The 14075-nt window shown below is 43.1% G+C and overlaps 1 protein-coding gene and 1 long non-coding RNA gene across 2 annotated transcripts in view; one reads left to right on the forward strand and one right to left on the reverse strand.

Moving 5' to 3' along the window:
• Positions 1–14075, forward strand: part of LOC149997509 (F-box/WD repeat-containing protein 10-like) — a 35043-nt gene that overhangs the window by 20549 nt on the left and 419 nt on the right. Inside the window, 6 exon segments of the mRNA XM_090257482.1 lie at positions 237–367; positions 1327–1469; positions 8383–8541; positions 10171–10439; positions 11269–11403; positions 13622–14075. Of these exon segments, the coding sequence (XP_090113608.1) occupies positions 237–367; positions 1327–1469; positions 8383–8541; positions 10171–10439; positions 11269–11403; positions 13622–14075 (1291 nt within the window).
• LOC149997510 (uncharacterized) lies at positions 7211–7796 on the reverse strand. Its single transcript, XR_016514255.1, has 2 exons — positions 7721–7796; positions 7211–7624 (listed from the first exon to the last, which is right to left on the reverse strand). It is a non-coding gene; the product is annotated as an uncharacterized LOC149997510 (long non-coding RNA).

Consider the following 14075-nt stretch of genomic DNA (forward strand, 5'->3'; position numbering starts at 1 on the left):
GCCAAGGTCTAGGCATGGCTGGCTCTCCCAAGGGCCCGTGATCAGGAAGCTCTGAGCGGCACGTACACGGAGCTGTTGGAGAGCCTGTGGGGGGGAGGCCAGCCCAGATGAAGGTCTCCCGGGGTCTGACTTGATGGGCTCCACTAGTCTTAGCTTCTGTGATGGGGTGTGGAACTCCACTGTAACCTGCCTTCACCCCCTTCTTACCCCCCACCTTTCTCTCTCCTTCTTCTCAGAGTGGGATGTAGAGACAGGGAAGTGCCTGATGACGTTTAAACACAAAGACCCCATCTTGGCCACCAGGATCAATGACACCTACATCGTGAGCAGCTGCAAGCGAGGGATTGCCATGGGTCAGCTGGTAAAGGTGAGGGTCTTGGGCTGTGGAGGGAAGGGGGTGGTGCAGTGACGGGTGGAGGAGACCGATGGTCTCCCCCCATGTAGCTCCCTAGACCACCCCGGAGCAGTCGAGTTGCGGTCACCAGAAGGGAGGTCCTAAAGAGCTGCGGGGGAGGCCCCCTCCAAACCTGAGTCATTGTATGCTGGTGGAAAGTCAGGGCCTGTGTGATCAGGGGGGTGGTAGTGGAAGGGTGCACTCCGACTCAGCATTATATATGGGCTCAGGATATTTTAACAGCAGTAAAGTGCCTTTTCTTTTTCCTGAATATTCTGCCCTGATTCTGGCATGGGTAAGGGAATGAACGAAGTCACAATGGTTTTTCTCCTTACCCTCTGATGAGAACACTGGCTGTCTTGACAATGATTGAATGTTCACATACACAAAATGTTCTTGCCGGATTTGAAACCCCCTGGCCCGAGGGGGTGGTGGTGAGGTCTCATTGACGTCAGGAGTGCAGGATCTCAGTGAGAAGCTGCTGGCCTGGCTGGTAGATTTTTTCCCACCAATCTTGCTGTCACTGTGGCCTAACCAGCATTTGCAGGAACAAGGATGCTCAGTGCCCTCTGGGACCTGGTCAGGAGCTGGGACGGAGCACTCTGCTGGCAGCAGAGGACAGTGGATTCTGGCCCTCTCTGGTACTGCAGGAAGACGGGGCCTGCCCCAGCCACAGACCTCCGGGAGCAAGTCCTGCCCTGACCACATTCTCCCTTCACTGGGAGAGGGCCCTGGAGAGAGGGAGGCATGGGCCCCACCGGCCTTCTTAGAGCCAAAGTAAAGTTGGCTGGTTAAATACCCAGTTAGTGGGAGTCCTGGATAGGTGTAGGGTGGCTTTGCAATTTATCTAAAGAAGCCTCCAGCTTCGGCCCTTGGAGGAGTCACACACAGAGTTGAAGCTGGGCTGAAAACAGATGCAACTTTCTTTGCAGACGCTCAGCGGCCATGAGGGAGCCGTGAAGTGTCTATGCTTTGACGAGTGGCACCTCCTCTCGGGAAGTACCGACGGCCTGGTCATAGCCTGGAGCATGGTGGGCAGATATGAGCGATGCCTCATGGCCTACAAGCATCCCAAGTACATGCCTGCAAAGCCCCGTCTGGACAATGTAGTGCTCTCCTTTCCCTGCCACAGCCAGGTCAGTCCCTTCTGCTGCCTGCTGACCTTGTGTCTGCTTTGCTCCTCACCCATTTCTTCTTCCTCTTCCCTTGCCTGTTACCCATTTCTGCCCCCACCCCATTTTGCCATCTCCCCCATTTGTTTCTCTTTAAGAAATAACAATACTAGATGTGTATTTTGAGAAATGTTTGAAATGTTATACTTACGGCACACGTGATATATCTGTTACCTACTAAATGTATGAGTATCGGCAGAACTGTCCCAAATAATGCCAGTTCCAGTAAATTTAAGTTTTTGGAATTGGCCTTTACCTCAGGAAGCTTGTGTTACGAAAGCTTAAAATGATCCAAGGGACGAAGGTTTAAAAATAACTGAAGGCTTTCTCTGTCTCACTTATTTCACTTACATGTGGAAGCTAAAGAACAATGTAAATGAACACACCAAACAAAACAAAACAACGGACTCATAGATACAGAGAGCAAGTTGATGGTTGCCAGATGGGAGGGGGTTAGAGGGCAGGGTGAAAAGGTGAAGGGAGCAAGGAGTACGTATTGGTGGTTACAGAACAGCCACGGGATGTAAACTACAGCATAAGGAATACAGTCCGTAATACTGTAATGACCATTTATGGTGCGAGGTGAGTACTAGACGTGCTGTGGGGCTCACTTCTTAAATTATATAGATGTCTAACCACTATGTTGTACACCTGAAACTAATATAAAATAACATTGAATGTCAACTGTAATTGAAAAAAAAAACAAACCCTGAAGTTTTAAAGAAGGAGTTTACTTAAAGCCTGTGGGCTGGATTCTATTCCAGGACAGCAAATGGATTTTATTTCACAATTCCAATCCCAGTTTAGTGGTGGTGGCTGCTTGGAACCATTGAAGAAGTAGGCTGAGGTCACATCTGGATGTATTTGGAAAGGGTATTGTGGTCAGTTAATACTTTTGCCACGGCCGTAGGTTTTACAGCCTGCTCTATGCCACTCCTGAGCCACAGGAGTAATTCTTCTTCCTCTGAGTGTGATACAAACACTTCTAGGGGATGAAATGCTATCTCAATTGGTTAAAACAGTAAATGAGCTTCCAGGGGAATCTATCAGGGGATGGTTATTTAGTAAAATACTCTCAAAAGAACCTCCTGAACAGGCACACCGGCTTTGTGGGAGGTGGAAGGGGATTTGGATATCTCTGTCAGTGGTGTGTGGCTGCATTATTGATGGGTGGGCGCTGGGACAGGTCTGTGTTCAGGATTTTTCCAACCCTTAGGTGATTATCAGTAACTCCTTTAGCATGTTATATGGATTATCAAAGCTTGACCCCCAAGAAGGGAGTCAAATCTTATGTCATCTGAAAATTGTAACTTCTTAAAACCTTCCAAACTCAATTCAGTAGGATTTAGTTTAAGTATTAGAAAGTAATTTGTTTCCAGAAAACCCAGCAATTTGGTCACTATTCCACCAAACCAAGAGCCTCCCACTCCACTTTAGCTACAAGACCTTCTTAAACCATTCTCACTCCCATTGAATGACAGTCCCAACATACCATTCACATTGGTCTTGATACCTTGCACGGTTACAGCAAATCCATAGACATGTGCTGGTCGTTGCTCTTGTTTATACGGCCCCTCCTCCTGCTCATCAGTTTAAGTGCTGTAGATATGTAAGTGCTCAATAAATATTTCCACTCAATTTGTAATGAGGACTTATTTGACAGATTGCTTTTCCGGAGAGTTATAATGATTGGGCTGATACCCATCTTTTGAATATAACATATGTGAAAAAACAGATATAGTTGCTGTCTGTCCTTTTGATCTAAGTTTTTTATCCAAAATTAAGATTATGCATACAGTGTGGGAGAGAATGGATATGAGAAATAAAATTAGAGAATACAAAGCAGGGCTGACAAAAATGATGATCTGCAGAAAAGCTATGTACTCTAGAGTCTTTTTAAGAAAACTCTTTAGTCTTTAATATCTTTTCTACAGCTAGTATTATAATCTTTTTTTCAACTTTTAAATTAAGATATACTTTACATAACATAAAAGTCACTATTTCATACTGTACAATCCAATGGTTTTTAGTATACTCATAACATTGTACAACCATCGATACTAATTAGAGAACATTTCCATCAGTCAATAGTAATGTCCTCTGCTTCATTTCCGATTTTAGTAATTTCAGTTTTCTCTCTTATTTTCTTGGTCAGCCTAAGTAAATAATTGTCAGTTATCTAGCTAAAGATTTGTTCATCTTTTCAAAGAACCAACTTTTGGTTACATTGATTTTGCTTTCTTGCTTCCCAATTCTCAAATTCATTGATTCCTGTTCCAAGATTTATTTTCCTTCTTTGTCCTTGGTTTGAGTTTAGTTTAACCTTCTTTTTGTAGTTTTTTTAAGGTGAAAAGTTAGGTTATTGATTGGAGAATGTAGGCATCTACTGCTATAAATTTCCCTATGAGCAAATATTCCATATTTTCTTCTGTTATTCATTTCTAAGTTAATTTATTGTGGTTGGAGAGCTTCATATGATTTTAATCTTCCAAACTTTATTGAGACTTGTTATGTGGCCTAACATAAGGCCTATCCTAGAGAATGTTCCATGTGCTTTTGAGATTAATGTGTACTCTACTGGTATTTAGTGGATGTTTTGTATATGTCTCTTAGGCCTAGTTATTTTCTAATGTTATTCATGTCTTCTGTTTCCTCGCTTACCTTCCGTCTAGTTGATCTATCCATTATTTAGAGTGTGGTATTGAAGTCTTCAAGTCTTCATTTGTTTGTTGAATTTTCCATTTCTCCTTTTAGGTAGGTGAGTTTTGCCTCATGTATTTTGGGGTACTGTACTGAAGTAAATCGTCGTCGTCGTCGTCGTCGTCGGCAGCCGTCCGTCTCGAGAGACGATGGTGTAGCTTCTTAAGAGTCTATCTGCACCGCCGAGAATGGCTGTGCAGTCCGACTCGGGAGTGACATGGTATCTGTCTCCTCCCGTGTTGAATCGACATCTTGTGATGACGCTGAAGCTACAGAGCCTGGGCAGGGTAATATGGAGGGTCTGCTGTTGCCCATGCAGCAGACCCCCCCTCTCTTCGCAGCTGAAGGGTCCAAGGGAAAGACGGAGTCGATACAGCTTGGGTTCAGGTGCGCCGCAGGAGTTGCCGGTGTTGACTACAACGTCAAACCGCCTTAGGGACTCCGGCTCCGGATTTTCTGTCGGGGTTTACTCCCTTAGCCTTTCCCCTGAAGAGGTATGCCGCAAGGCAGCGGAGGTTTTTTGGAGTCAGAGTTTTCCTTCTCTGATGTACCCTGACTGGAAGATCGAACCAGCGACACTTAGCTCGCAGGCCGACGCTCAATCCACTGAGCTAAACCAGCCAGGGCAACTGAAGTAAATATGCATTTGTAATTGCTGTATCTTCTTGATGGAGTCACTCTTTTATCATTATATAATTTCCCTTTTTGTCTCTAGTAACAATTTTGTCTGCAAGATTATTTTGTGTGATATTAGTATAGCCACTCAGCTCTTGTTTGGTATGGCTTATCTTTTTCCATTATTTTACTTTTAACTTTTTTTGTGTTTTTGATTCTAAAGTGAATCTCTTGTAGACATCATATAGTTGAGTTATGTTGTTTTTAATCTTTTCTTCCCATCTCTGCCTTTTTTTTGAAGAGTTTAACTCACGTACATTTAATGTAAATGACTTATTTTTACCATTTTGATGTTTGTTTTCTATAGTCTTATGTATTTTTGTTTCTTAATTCTTCTATTATAGCCTTCTTTGGTCTTAGATTGTTATTTTCTAATGTTTATCAGAGAGGTTGGTCTGTGTTGTCCTCGCCTGTTTTTAGTATTAGGGTAATGCTGGCCTTGTAAAATGAATTTGGAAGTATTCTCTTTTCTTCCAGTTTGAATATTTTAATATGAAAACTCTGGAAATCAAATCTTTATTATCTCTAGGGTTTGTTTTTGTTGTTGACTGTTGTAGCTCATTGCAGTTTTTATTGGTTTGTTTAGTGTATCTGTGTTCTTTGCCTTGTTTGGCCACTGAAGTCTCCATTTCATTACTTTGGTATTATACTAGCGATTGGAAGGAGATTTACTTGAACACCTGGAAATAAAATGTCTCCAATTCTTTGCCAGGGTGCTCTGTGCTATTGATGGAAGCCTTGAACACTCATCCAAGCAGGCTAAAACTCTGCCTTAGCTCTTACTTCCCATTTGTGTAGAACATCATGGTCAGCCAATAGTGAGAGTGTAGGTTTTATTTAGTTCTTTGCCACGTATGCACACAGCCCCAGGAATATGTATGAGCTTTTTAAAGTCCTATGGACATTTTACTCCCCAGATTTTTCTCCAAAGCTTTTGATTAGTCAATTGTTTACCCTAAAAGATATGTATTGCCTTAGGCAGCAGTGATGAAAACATTAGCCTATAAATTTTTTCAATAAATTCCCCTAGGCAGCAGCTTTAGCACTGAGTTCCTAGCAAGGTGAAATAAATTAAAGTCTTTGAGTCCGTTTTCAGGAAACCATCAGACAGGTCATTTAATTCATTATGTATGAGGTCAGTTCTGTTTCCTGCAATACCAGGAATGTGAGCTATTTTCATGGCTACCACTGGACTGGGGAGTTAGAAGTGGGACTAGGGTCCATGCTGAGGCTAAGCGATTGTTCTTGTCTAAATGCTCCCTGGCTTCCTGTAAGCCTTTGATTATTTTCCAGAGTTCCTAAATAGTTGATTTGGACAGAGGGTTGTTTTTTTTTGTTTTTTTTTTTTGGCCACATTTTTCATTGCTTTAATGGAAGGGCAAAATTTTGGAGTTCTTTTACCTCCATTTTTATTGACATCACTTTTTGCAGTGTCTTTTGATAAACAAGGAACAAAGGATGAGACCAATACCTTATTTCTAGGACAGAGATAAAACCTGAAAGGAGACTGGTCTATGCTAGGATCATAATACTACTCACAATTAAGTCAGGTACTGAGCTGTTTTTTAAATACTTTCACTAATTTAATCCCAACAGCAGTTCTCTGAGGCAGAAATCACTACCCCCTTTTCATAGAAGAGAAAACTGAAGACCGAGAGGTTAAATTACTTTCTCAATGTCATACAGCCAGTTAGTGGTAGAATCAGGTCTTGATCCCAGCTTTTCTGATCCCAAAGCCCGTGCTTTACCTCAATAGACTGCAGTGGTATAGGCTGAGCTATCTAATGTCACAGGGACCTATGAGAAGTGCAGGTCCTGCTCAGCAAGATCAAAAGAGATACAGAAAGAGGCAAGCACTTCAACCACAAGGCACCTTCCCTCGTGCTGTTTCCCCTGCAGGTGGACTAAGATGCGCTTAGGGCACCAGTACAATAAAGTAATTGTATTTCCATCTAAGGCAAAAACTAGAACTTTGTTGGACTTTCTTATATTTAATTTTATCTATCTACCTATCTATCTGTCTATCTATCATCACATGATGAGGGATTCAAGTTGCATTGGCCTCATTGCTGTTCTTTGAATAAGCTAAACATGCTCCTGCCTTTCAAGTTCTTTGTTATTTCTGTTTTGCTGGTGGTAGGAGCCTTGAAAAGTCTTAATCTGGCCCTTGGATCTTATCAAGACTCCCACCAAATGGCATGAAGTCAATGTTATTTTTTCAACACATTGTGGCAATGGTCATACTCTGAAACATGAGCCAGACACTCACTTTTCCAACAAAGATTTATTGAGGGCCTGCTATGGGCTCGGCCCTGTGCTGGGCATGCAAAAATGAATGAGACATATGTTGTACCCTAAAGAACCTGTCAGTAAACTAAAGTTTGTGTGTGTGTGTGTGTGTGTGTGCATGTGTGCAGGGGGAGATGGAGAGAAGAGATGGTCTTATGGACTTAGATGAGTAGAGATGGCAGGGATGGGTGGACTTGCTTTGAGTATAAAATAAAACAAGCCTTGGCTGGTGTGGCTCAGTGGATTGAGTGTCAGCTTGTGAACCAAAGGGTTGCAGATTCGATTCCCAATCAGGGCACATGTCTGGGTTGCAGGCCAGGTCGCAAGTTGGGGGTGCGCAAGACGCAATCACACATTGGTGTTTCTCTCCCTCCCTCCCTTCCTTTCCTTCTCTCTAAAAATAAATAAATAAGATATTAAAAAAAAATCGAACAAATTGGTGACATGAAATTCAACTTTTCAGTATCATCCATAGGAATGGGTTAATTACTCCTCTCAGAATTGAATATTCCATATATCTGGAGTCTGTCTTGGACCCAGCTGTCGTAGCAGGATTTTGTTGGAGACATCCACTTAAGTCTCCTCCTGCTCTTTTCTGTTTTCTTGCTGGTCATCAGAGAAGGAAACTCATACATCTTGTGCCTGGGTACAGTTTTCCTTCAGGATGTTTAACTGAAAGAATGAAAGCCACCAATTTAAGGCCCAGAATAAACTGCTCCAATACCAGGTTTTTGCTTCATATGAAAATGATCATTTTTGCTTGTTTATTTCTTTCTTTAATACTGTTTGAAAAGGAATCAAAACATTAAATAATTCTCAGCAGACTTTTGTAGAAGTCAACAGCTAAGAACCAAATGTAAGAGAAAGGCAGGATCATCTATAAAACAGACCTCACAAAAATGTGTGACATAAGCCTTTGTACTTGGTCACCTACGGCACTGTGACCAAATGGCAGACCGGAAGGGGAGAGTACAGCCAAGTCTTGAGTGTTACTGGTTTACATCCAGAATTAGAAGATAATGGCAAACATCATTTTAGGGACAATTAAAACCACTGCCTCCCAACCATACACAAAAGACTGAACTACAAACAAAACAAAACACAAACAAAAAGCCTACGCGGCTTGCTGCCCGTCGCTCTGTTCCCTCCCAGGGAGGTGCTGCACGTCGCCCTTCTCTTCCTCCGGGTCATCAGCGCCTGCGCAGATGGCAAGATCCGCATTTACAGTTTCCTGAATGGGACCTGTCTGAAGGTGATGAAAGCCAATGGCAGAGGTGCTCCTGTGCTCTCCTTCTTTATTCAGGGCAACAGGTGCGTGGTAGGTGTGGAGGTTGGAGCCATGAAGAACTCTGTCGGGATGATTTTCTCTTCTCTGGGACACAGCCTTGGATTTTCTGGCAGTGGGAGAGCGTAGGTGAAATTGGGCTCTCCTTCAGTTTTGGCTGGAGGAGAGTAATAGTCTCAAGGGAGACTAAGTGGACTTTGCACCAAACTTAGCAAATCCTCTAAATTTGTTCTGGATGTCTGGGCAAATCATGCAGGGAGTGCAATATGGCTTTGCTGCGGGGACCACAGTCTGCCAACTGCAGCCCCTGCCTGCTCGCTGAGCGTGCTCTCAGCTGCCAGAGAGCCCCGCGACTGTCTTTGACACCTCACTTCTGATGTGGAGCCGTACGAGGAGGCTCGGGGTGGTGGGGGTGGCAGGGGCAGGAGGTCCAGTGTCCAGTGGGACAATGCTGAGCAGATGAGTTTACAGAAACCAGAACCACGACTAAACTAACTGTATGTAGTACTGTTTGTATTATGTCACGTTTGGGGTGATATTATGTGAAAATACCCAAATAGAAATAACTTTTAAATTCTACCACAGGCTCACTTGAGACATCAGTTAGTCTCCGTGAATTGTATCGCCTTGTCTCTAATGAAACTTTATTAATACTCCTTCTCATGTTAAAGGGGGAGGGCTGGTGATAAGTGTCAGTGAACAAACACTTCTCAGTCATGGAGTAATAACGTTAAAAAAAATCACCTCTTTTTCTCATTCATGACCTCTGAAGAGAGACTATTTCCTTTTGGCTTGAATTAAAATAAACCTGAAAGAGATTTCTAATTAGAGTGATTCCCCAAATTTTATTCCAGTATTTTCCACCAAAACAAGTCACTGTTTTAGAGAGTTAACACGGACAATTAAGGTCTTGAAATTGCAGCCTCTTGGAGCTGAGAGGAACCTGCACACAGAGTTTCTGTTTCTTGCTCAGTGAACCCTGGGAACCACAGAAACCAGTGCGGAGGTGCGAGGCAGTTCCTGGGGGGCCAGGTTTGGAACTCCCGTCCTACCAGGTCATTGAAGTGGGGATTAGGGAGACAGAAATCATCCTGCTTTACAGAGAAGAAATGTTCCGTCTAAACGTAGAGCAAGCACAGAGCTGCGGGAGGGCTGGAGTGAAGGAGAGTGGGCTGGATGGAGGGTCATCGAGGGAGGGAAGCCTCCCCATGAAAGAGTTTTCCACGTCCCCATCACAGCAACAGAAACATGACTTTGGGGGCTGTGCTTAAGAAAAGAGTGAATTTCAAGACCTCTGTGTGCAGAGTACCTCAGCCTCTGCCTTGAGCATCCTAGGTACTTGGAACTCACTCTAAGACCAGAAATTCTTTTAAAAGTATTCTAACGGCAAAAGCAAAGTAATCAGAACATATGTGCCCTGCTCACCTTTAACAACAGCAACAACAAATCAGCCACAGGGCCCGTGACCTCCGCTGTGTGGCCTGCTGCCTGTCGCCACTCCAGACCCTTCAACACGCCCTATTGGTGTGGTCACTCCCCAGGGCATCTTCCCTTGGTCTGAGGGCTGGACAGGACAGGAGCTGGTGTGCAGATTGGGAGGCCGGGCAGCGGCGGCCTCCACGCTCCTTTTGTGGGTCATCTTGTTGTGGTTCCAGGATGCTGATCAACACGGAGAGCAATATTCTCCTGTTCCAGTTTGAGAATATAAAGTGGCAGTACTCCCAGGAACAGGCCAAACAGAAGAAGAAGGACAGAGAGGAAGACAGGGATGAAAGCAGCCTCACAGAAGTCCTCTCCAAGGCTAGCACTCAGGTGTACAGCCTGAGGGGCTCCACGTTAAGCAAACAGATGGTGGCCCAGGAGTCCCTGTTTAGTAAACCCCACAGGCACCGCATTCTGCTGAAGGCAGCCAGGTTCCTGAGAGGTAAGAACACGGACTCCCGGGTCCTCTCCGCGGTACCCAGTGGAGCAGGTGACAGGCTGCCAGGACTAGTTTCTGTGTGGGATGTTTTGGCCAGTGGCTTCTTAATGGTAAATTCCCTACCTGCAAGGAAGGGGGGAGCAATTCTCTTTGATTTGCCAGCTCAAGGGAACCCCCTGATTTTCCAGGCCTAATTTTTCAGGCTTATTAGAGTCTTTGTACAGTAGCTAACATTAGCTCTTAATACTTGCCATTAAAACAAAAAACAACCAACCAACATCTTCTCCCCATGCCCCCAAGCCAAACATATAGTACATAATTGTTTCTTAGGACAAACAAGATATTATTATACTGCAGAAAAATGATCAATGCAGAATGTGTTATCTCTAGACTCCTGATTGATAACATGCATATCTGGAAAATATTAGTTATATAGCAAGTGTGTGTGTAAGTGTGGGTCAGAGTGACATGGCTCATGCCATTTATAAGACACACAAAGAATAAATTACGTAGGGGCTGGAGGAGAGATTCCTTTCCCTTACCTGCCCTGTATTTGGCTTGTGAAATTGCGTCCAGAGATCAAGAGATTGCCTCCCAGCATATTACCTGCAAATGGTCAGCTAGAAGAGACTTTGGGGAGTTAGATAATGCTCAGAGCTTAATAATCAGTAGGAAAAGTGGGTGGGAGGAAAGTCAAGAGGTGATCTAATACTAGTTTCATATGACAAGCAATAAGATGTTGGTTTGGGTGAAAACCAGCCCAATTATCAGCTATTTACACCTATTTGGATTAAGTAAAGCTATTATTGTTTCCTCCTCAATCTTTATTTAGCAATGTCCATGGAGCCAACATCACACCAAAGAGGTGGCAGGAAGAGAGCAAGTCCTGTTTCTAAGGAAGCAAACGCCTCAGATGGGAGGCAGGAGAGTTTGGAAGCCAAGTTCCTCGCAGGAGATAAGATGGATGGTGATACTTTAGTCTGAATCTGTGGCAAGATCCATCCCTCTCTCTCCCCACCCCCCACCCCCTTTCTCTATTGCTCACCTTGCTCAGTCTAGTTTTTCAGCAGATCGACACTTTGCTTGGCTTTGATAATTCTGAATGAATGGACAAAATGTCCAGTTTTTCCTAAGAGTGATTGGTTTTACTTCATTGTCGCTACTAAGTTGAGGCCGCAAAGTGAGCACCTTCCTAAGAGCCAAAGCTTCTAATTCTGGGCTCACAGCCTGACTCCCTTCCCTGCCAGGCAGCCTCCACACTTCTTGGACTGTGTGCCACCAGTCTGGTGAATGGGCCACAGAAGAAAGAAGAGGCAATTGAGGCTGATTTCAGAGGGCGTTTTAGGGGATTTCGTGAGGAAGGAGATCAATTTGGGGGTGGGTGCTATGTATGTGAGATACGGAGATCAGGGGGAGAGATGGGGAAGGAGCTTTGAAGAAGAGTTACTGGACATCACAAAGAGTATCACCCTGTGTGGTTTCTGAGAAACTTTGATAAAGATTTAAACTGCCTTTCAAATAGTTTTGGTTAATATAGTAGTTTTCTTTGACTCAAACTCCCCACAGAGACGACTTTCAAAGTGAGGATAAGACAATTACATTTTAGTGGGTACCTTTGTATATACCCCTGTGTTTGTGCACCCGTGTGGGTATTCCTGTAGTGTGAAGTCTTGGGGGTGGCACTGCTGAGCCAAAGGATAATTTCATTTAGAAACTGGAAAGATACTGCCATAGTTGTCCTTTAAAAATGATGTATGAATTTACCATCCCACCAAGGACGAGCGAGAGCTCCCACAGCACCCACGCCAACACTGGGTATTAGCCATCATTTTGTACTGTTTGTAATGATAGGTAAAAATGGTATTTGCATTTCTTTAAGGATGATCCCAAACTAAATGTCCATCAGCGGGCAATGACTAAGCAAATAATGAAAAATCCACATTATGCCATATTATACAAAAGCTAAAATTGTTATCACGAGGACCTACGTGTATTGACTTGGAAGGAGATCCACAATATATTATACAAAAAAAAAAAAAAAAAAAGAGACAAGTTAATGAACAAGGTCATCATAATTCCTTTTATAAAGGGAGAAAGAGCTGTGTGTTTTGTCACACATGTACACACGTGTGGAATGGTTTTTTCTGGGATTGAAAGGTGTGGGGGAGAAGATTTTGATGTCTTAAGTTTATTGTGTTATATGTTTTAATAAAATATTACTTAATTCAAAAAGTATGAGTCTTGGAGAAATTTGAACTTTTATCCTATCCTAGTACATTCATACATAAACATTTTGGGATAAAACTATTTGGTCAAGGAAAATTGTATGCTTAACACACAGATGCATCTTATTTGCTAGTTATAGATTGGTAGACTTTGGGGTACAGACTTTCACTCTCTAGGTTTGACAAGACAAATGGCTTCTACTTTTCATGACTCAGTTATTCCCTTTATAAAATGGGAATAATACTTTCAGTGTATCCGTGAAGTACTGCAGGGACTGAAAGGACAAAATGAGGTATAATAGATTCAATATAATAGATTTGCTCACCTGGGAAGACATCCTTTTAACTCAAGGCACCTTGGAGATCCTGACCATAATGTAGTGTGAAAGAATGAGTCCCTGGCCCTTGTCAGTAGCTTTTGGACCTGCTGATGTTGTTCAAACATTTTGGGAACTCCTATTCTGGAACTGCCTTTTGGTCCTGCTGTGATATTTAACATTTCCCACGGATGACATATTTTTAAGGCAGTTTTGATTTTGGAAAATGTCCAGAGATCATTTGGAATCAAATTTGATTAATGTGATGGAAATCAAATTTTGTGATTCACTTTTTCTTTAAAAACAGAAGTATGTTACTATACATTTACAAGGCCTGTTTTGTGTGAATCATAAAAGAGGTATGAAGTTTCAAAAATGTAGAGCATTGGGATCATATATGTTCCCTCCAAAATATGCATATCTAGAGGTTAATACACACTTGCACACTAGTGTATTTGTAAGAGACTGGTTGTATTGAATATGTTGTAATTGCTGGTATCATAGAGGATTTTGCCCACATAATGGTATATCCATTAGGCAACAAAGATCTCAGTTTGCCACAGCAGTTAGAATTGATTTAATTGTCATGCATAAGTACTTAATGTTTTGATAGAACACTGATTTGTTTTCTTATTTTTTGAAGAACCAGATAATGTGGAAAAAGTACCAAAACAAGAACAACTGCAAACTCCCAGAGACCTGACCAGTCACTCAAAGAGAAAGTCCCGGCAAATCACTATGTTGCCAGACCGGTTCCTCCTGACCGTTAGTTCCCTGCAGCAAGCCCATCATTCAGGGAAGTTTGCCTATCCCCATAGGCCCCAGACCCAAGTCACTGATGCCTGGATACCTTCAATTTCACACCCAAGGAAGGTCCTTAGTTTCAAAGGAAAAGCAATCCAACATGCAGTTGATAGGTTGAGAGCCAGCAACCCTCCCATAGATATGAAACAAACCAGTACTCCCCTTGAAGTCCAGAAACTGCAGCCTAACTTGAAGAAGTCTTTGCACAGTCCCCGAGTCCAGTCCAGCATACCCCCGCCCATGATTATACACGCCAGGCTCTCTGGCAGCTTAAAGGGTGAAGACCGAGCAAC

Source organism: Furipterus horrens, unplaced genomic scaffold (assembly GCF_987537825.1).
Source record: "Furipterus horrens unplaced genomic scaffold, mFurHor1.1.pri manual_scaffold_11, whole genome shotgun sequence".
Taxonomy (NCBI): Eukaryota; Metazoa; Chordata; class Mammalia; order Chiroptera; family Furipteridae; genus Furipterus; species Furipterus horrens.